Here is a 6,694-nt window from a genome sequence, read left to right on the forward strand (position 1 = left end):
GTTTCGCCCCCCCCCCCCACCCTCCCGCCTACGGGGCGCGGGTTAAGGTTGGCGTCGTCTCCCCTCTCTCCCCTACCTACTTTTGTCCCGCAGCCCATATGGCCTTTCGACCCAGCGCCATCTGCTCCGGATAGTTCGGTCAGTGCTGCCATCTCTCATACAGCAAGGTAACGACGTGCTGACTGCTGAATGCTGATGTCACAGACATTTCATCGATCGAAGCTAGAGATGTCAATTTCGTCCAAATAAGAAACCCATACCTGATAATCAAGCCTACAAATTACTGGAAATGGGATATCGATGGGAATCAACATGGGCTCAACATCAAATTTACGAGGCGTAACAAAAACAAATAACTTTTCTCATAAAAATAGAATTAAAGGGACCCTCCCACCTTAACATTAGTTTTGAGTTGAGATAGCCAAATTGGTGGCCATGGCCTGAAAATACCGGTTTGGGCACTCACAACATCGAAAAATGCTTTAATTCGGAGATATGGAATTTCAAAATTGCAGTTTTCGGATTCTAAGGGGCTAATGCATTGGTATGCCCCCTTAGAATTTGTGACGTCAGCGGAGGTCTAACGATTTTTAAATCTTTTACTAAAACGTTTGGTAGCACGCGGTGGTATATGCTGCTTTGCGCGCAACAAATGCCGCACTTTCAAATAAAGTCGCTAGGAACAGCGGAGATCCCAGAAAGTAAACAATAGTAAAAGTCTAATATCATGAAAACCGGTGAATATTTTTCGATGAAATTTGGTAGATATTCGTTTTCGCTCTTCCTGAACCGAGCGACATCACTTTCATGCCAATTCATTAACTTTTTTGAAGGTGGGAGGGTCCCTTTAACCCTCGGCCTCGCCAGGCTAGGACCTTTTTCATAACGAGGACGGCCAGGGGGAGGGCGGGGGTGCGACCCCCTGGCGATTGGCTCCTATGGCACTTAGAAACGTCAAATTTGCAAGGCAGGTGGACCCATGGGAATCTCGCAGTTGTGCAAATTTGGTGACTCTAGGTCAATATTTAGGGGTGTGGGGTGGAGATATTAATAAATATTGCTAGGAAACGTCAAAAGTTTTTGGCTGTTCTGGTAAGTGGTAACGATAGATAAAAAATAACATCAGTAAACTCAACACGTCCATGCGCATCAAATGAAATACTTTTTTATATAACTTTTTACTAGTTTAGTTGAGCTTCTAAGTTTCACTTCAAATTAAGTGAATTGATTAACACATAAACTGAGATAGTGCAAGGCAAAACGTTAAAGCCCCGATCAGCATTCAACAGGAGGGCGCCAGTAGGTAGGAGGAGCCACCGATCAACAGGAGGGCACCAATGAATGGTTAGGAGGCCGAGGGCGGAGGTCAACATCCAACAGGAGAGCACCAATACCTACGTAGGAGGACGCAGTCGCATTTTCTCTCTAATCACATTCGCGAATGGAAGGAGCTTTCGTCGCCGAAGGGGAGAGGCATGGGCCAGTGCCCCCCCCCCCCCCCAAATACGTAATAGCATGCATTTGGGTAAATCTGAGCTGTGGTGTCCCAAACCTGTGGTGAGTCAGGCTAAATCTAGAGGCTGGTATACCTATACATTTGAAATGTCTTCAAAGACAATTCTCATCGTCTTTATATGCTTATTGTTACTTGTTAGCACTATAGGTGAAATTCCTGCATAGGCCACTACAGATAATACAGTTATCCAGTGTTACTTTTATCCAATGCTATGTAGGCATGTTGGTGGTTTGAAACAGCCATCGACACATTGGACAGTTGTCCACCATGCGGGTGAAGAGGCATTTTCGGCAATGACCCCTGTCAGACGGATTTAGGGGCACGTGACACTGTCGTGCCGCTCAAACAGATACAGCTTTGACCCGGTGAAAACGGGCGAAATGTCAACAATTGGCGCTTCACCCAAACTTTATGATGCCATACGTGGTCTGACACCAATACATGTGTTGGTTTCTTTAGTGTTAGGTTGGTTGGAAATTACTTCAATCCTGTAATAGAATAAGACGTTATGTAAACATATATGAAATTACGTCTATTTTATAGAGTGAATAACCTTATGCTCATGTTATATATATTTACATAGTTATATCTATGTTATATATAGTTATATCTATTTACATTATTAATCATGCTCAGAAATACCATAGCTTACCTCCAATACGTCTATTTTGTCTAGGTACGTAATTAAGCAAACCCGATGATTTTCCCTTAAATATTTGCTTCCCATGCGTGGTTGCCTTATGGTTATCTTTGCTGTCATTCGAATGAGCCACACCGGGGTTTGCGGCCCGTCGCTATATTGTTCCGCGACTTTCGGAAATGGAAGCTTTCAGTTTATTCTTATTATCCCAATATTCTTATGCTTATAATTAGGAGCCTGCCACTAATGAGGTTAAGTGTTCGTTTATTTCATAACCGTTGGGACGTATTTTTAACCCGCCCTGAGGTATGTTTCGTGAATAGCGGGAAAACCACGGCGCGTAGTGCCGCGAAATTTTGCATGGCTATTCCCCCATCAATTTTACACATTGTGTGCGAGCTCGAACCTCCTAAGACTAGAATGTTTTTAACTACTGCCTAGACCGTTTGTAAACGGTCTGGTGTCACGAAAGTTATCATACGGCCTAGGCGGTTTCCAAACGGCCTGAAATTTCAGGCATACGGCCTGTAGGGGAAGTTGGGGGAACGCCGAAGACTTTTTTTCTGACGCCCGTAGCACGCAAGGTAGACAACATACGCTATTCTTGTTGGCGTCATTCGAGAGGCCAGTCTTTTGCCTTTCAAACATACCAGGCGCATTTGATGAATTCGCATACCGTTAAGCGCACAAACTAAAAATATCAAAGAAGTGACTTTTTCGGCGTTGCCCCGGACTGCGGGGAAAGCCGAAAATGGGAGAAATGATCTACGGGGAATGCCGACATTGATGTTTTGCCATTTTATCTCAAACTTTATCCAGAATTCATCAAAGCTGACACACGTTTCAAGAGCTTGAGGACGCGGTGCACACTGGAAGTTATAATTGTGTGATATAATAAGAAAATGCCAGGTAAATCATTCCTTATAGGTAACAGGCCGTTGTGTCGGTTGAAAGTGTAATTAGTGTGACTAAAAATACGCGTTGCTATTCTACAGCAGTAAAGTCCACGTAGCGTGCTTTTAACACGTGCGTAATCGCACGTTTTCGGCATTACCCCAGCCAGCCATACTTTCATTTGCAGGCCCATAACTTTTCAACGTGTTGTATAAATTTCAAATAGGCAGCACACTTATGCAAAGACATGCTAAAGATTACTTGACCGAATTGGCCAGACAAACGGTAGCATAATGAGTAAAAAATGCAGCTTCAAAGGCGCATGTAGTACAAGGGAAACGTACCTTGAAAACACTCTTGGCGCCCTCACAGTCGAAGTATTCCGAATGACGACTCGTAACAAACATGCGATAATTGTAGTCACTTAAGCTTCAGAGCATCACTTACAGGTGGCATCCATGTCTTACGGTTTTCGAAATATCTCGAATTTCGGCTTTGCCCCAACTCCGGCATTGCCCCAACTTCCCCTAATTTCCAGGGGTGGATAAATATGCCGAGTTGGGGTTGCACGGGCGCAGCAAATCCCCCGCCGCCCTAGCGGTGACCATGGGCGTCACCACCACTAGGGACACTAGGGACATTGGCCCTAGAAGTTTTGAAATCATCGAAAACTACTAGGGATTGTCCCTATGAAGTTTTTGGAGCTCCCTCTACTGGGGACACGCAAAGAACCCGGGACACGATAATGGCGCAACTTGCTCAGCTCTTCGAACACATGTATTTTGCCTTGCGATCGGTCGCGTCAACATCGCCACGGTACCTAAATAAAAAGGCCCACGAGCGGTGTGCCTCCCCACAGATGTGACGGTGCCCTCCGGCCTCCAGGCACGTGCGTGTGGTCGCCGTAATGTAAAGCTGCATACGGCAGGCCGACACTCTTCCGAGAAATTGGTCGAGTTTGTTTCCCAGTCACCCGTGGAGACACCCGAGCTGATTCTGGAGGTGCCCAGCGTGATTGCTGAAACGAACTCGGCTGGTTACATACAGGTCCAGCTTATAAACCCGACCGATGACGATATGCAGCTGCCCGCCGGTTACGAGCTGGGGCAGACTCAGCCATGTATGAGGGGCTGGTCGCCCAAAGTGCGCGTGGCGTGGACCCGGCGGGAGGTCAGGATCAGGGCAGTAGGTACTGGGCCGCCGCTCTGGGCCGGCCACTGGTCAAGCCAACATTTCCTAAATCAATTCCCTGTGGAACATCGGAGTGGGGATCGGAGACGGCGGGAAGAGGGGGGAGGCATCAGGGCCATGCTCCCCACCCAAAGGGAAATTCAGGGGTCATCAATCATACAATTGCCCCCCCCCCCCCAAAAAAAAACTCACTTCGATAGCGGTCTTTTAGGGCCCTACACTGACCTCTGAGGGCCCTTCCCTTCCATGATGGTCAAGTGCCCACACTGACCATGGAGGACCCGCATTGACCTCTGAGGGCCTCCGCTGGCCTTTAAGGGCCCCTAAACCGGCCTCAGGGACCCATCAGGCGTCTAAGGGCCTCACCTCGACCTCTGGTGGCATTTCTGTCTCTGGGGTACCAAGACTAACCTTTACGTGTCCCTGAGGGCCCCGCACTGGATTCGGAAGATCCGATGCCGGACCTTGTATGGCCTGCATTGGCCTCTGGGGGGCCATCTTGGGCTCTGAGGGCCCTCTGCTGGCCTCTGGGGTCCAACGCCAGGTTTGCATAGGCAGAAGGATGTGGGCACGCGTTTCCTGATCGAAGAGTATGCCTACATACTACCGCGTAACTTCTTCGTTTTTTTCCAACTAGATATTAATTATTCTCCCTCGTTTTTAAATTAGGCAGTGGCCGAAGTCCAACAAGGAACGCAGATTGGAGGGTAAGTGGGCATTGGCGACCAGACTCAAGCAAAGGTTTGTGGCAACGCCCTGGAAAAGTGTCCCTAGAAGTTCTGAAACCGTGGTGACGCCGCTGGCGGTGACCTTGACCTCGGCCATCTAGTGCGGCTCCTAAGCCAAGCCGGCGCAGGCGGCGTGGAATTGGGAAGGCTCGTGCTACCCCAACTCGGCACAATTATCCAACCCTGGTAATTTCAGACCGTTTTCAAACGGCTTGACTTTTCAGCCCGTTTGCCTATACTGGCTGGGCTGTCCAGGCCGTTTTGAAACGGCCTGAATCGGGCCAGGCCGTTTGCAAACGGACTGAGTTCTCATACTGCCTGTAACATATATGCAATATGCCTGTTTTTGCTGTGTACTGACAGCTGCCGGACTTTACTCGAAATTCGGCCGTGTAGTTGACAGGAAGTGGTGGGCTGGTCTGAAAATGTCAGATCTGACTAGCCCTATGAGCTATAAAAGCCGACCTGTCCTGTCCTGTGCACCGGGCCGCGCCAGCTCCCCTCTCTGTGCGCCTGTGTCCCCCGAGATCGCCGGTGGGTGGTCTGCCGTCCGGCCGCGCCATGTCGTCCCCTCTGATCCTGTGCCTGTTGGCGGCGCTGCTGCCGGGCCTCGTGCGGCCGGCGCCCATGGAGCCCTCGTGGAACTACTCGGACCAGGGCTCCTGGAGCCAGGAGTTCCCGCAGTGCGGCGGCGTCGGCGACCAGACGCCCATAACGCTGCAGCCGGCCGTGCAGTCCTCCACCGATGACGACAACCTGCCGCAGCTGCTGTCTGTCCAGTCCGGCCTCAAAGACGGCTCGCTGACCGCCTCCAACACGGGCCGCACGCTCAAGGTGACGCTGAAGGACAAGTTCGGTGACCCGGCCTTCCAGCTGGAGAGCAACAGTTCGACTCCCCTCAACGGCCGGTACATCCTGGACAACCTGCACCTGCACTGGAACGACCCGGCCGGCGGCCGCGGCTCCGAGCACAAGATGAACGGCACCTTCGAGCAGGCCGAGGCGCACTTTGTCTTCTTCAACCAGCAGTACGGCAACGTGTCGGCGGCGCTGGCGCACGCCGACGGCCTGGCCGTGGTGGGGCTGCTGCTGCGGCCCGACCCGGCGCTGTGCCTGTCCCTGCCGACGCTGGGTCTGGACGGCGACCTGCCGCAGCTGTCGCAGCTGGGCAGCTCCGTCACCAGGCAAGTCGATCTGCGCCCGCTGAGAAAAGTGTTGCGAACCGCGCTCAAGAGCTTCTTCAGCTACCAGGGCAGCCTGACGACGCCGCCCTGCAGCCCGGTGGTCACGTGGATCGTGCATGACCAGCCCGTCTCGGTGGAGGCCACGTTCCTGCAAGATTTGCGCACCAGTCTGTTCTCTGATGTGACTGGCACCAACACTTTGCAGAATAACTGGAGATTCCTGCAAGCACTTGGTAACCGCACCATCTACAGGTATCACGAACTATAACAACTATATGAATGTTTAATTGCCAATTTACTGGTAAATATAACACGTTTTGATTTTTGAATTTGAGATGATATAAATTTTTTGAGTCATATAATTTGAATTTATTTCAGCTTAACGCAATCGGATCTGGCTCATGTATATGCATATACAAACACACATTGGCCGCAGATCAACGTCGATAGGGGAATGATACGTTTTGAAATCTCAGCGGCGATGCGGGCGCAGAGGAGGGGGTCACGCATTCCAGGGGCTCCAGCGGCGGCGCGGAGGAGC

At 50.5% G+C, this 6,694-nt stretch overlaps 1 protein-coding gene across 1 annotated transcript; it reads left to right on the top strand.

Moving 5' to 3' along the window:
* Positions 1 to 5,530: 5,530 nt before the first annotated feature.
* Positions 5,531 to 6,421, top strand: LOC122378770 (carbonic anhydrase 2-like). The gene has a single exon (XM_043360237.1). It carries the CDS (start codon positions 5,531 to 5,533, stop codon positions 6,419 to 6,421), a length of 891 nt encoding a protein of 296 aa, XP_043216172.1.
* Positions 6,422 to 6,694: the final 273 nt, after the last annotated feature.

Source organism: Amphibalanus amphitrite, unplaced genomic scaffold (genome assembly GCF_019059575.1).
Source record: "Amphibalanus amphitrite isolate SeventyFive unplaced genomic scaffold, NRLGWU_Aamphi_draft 000065F_arrow, whole genome shotgun sequence".
Lineage (NCBI taxonomy): Eukaryota > Metazoa > Arthropoda > Thecostraca > Balanomorpha > Balanidae > Amphibalanus > Amphibalanus amphitrite.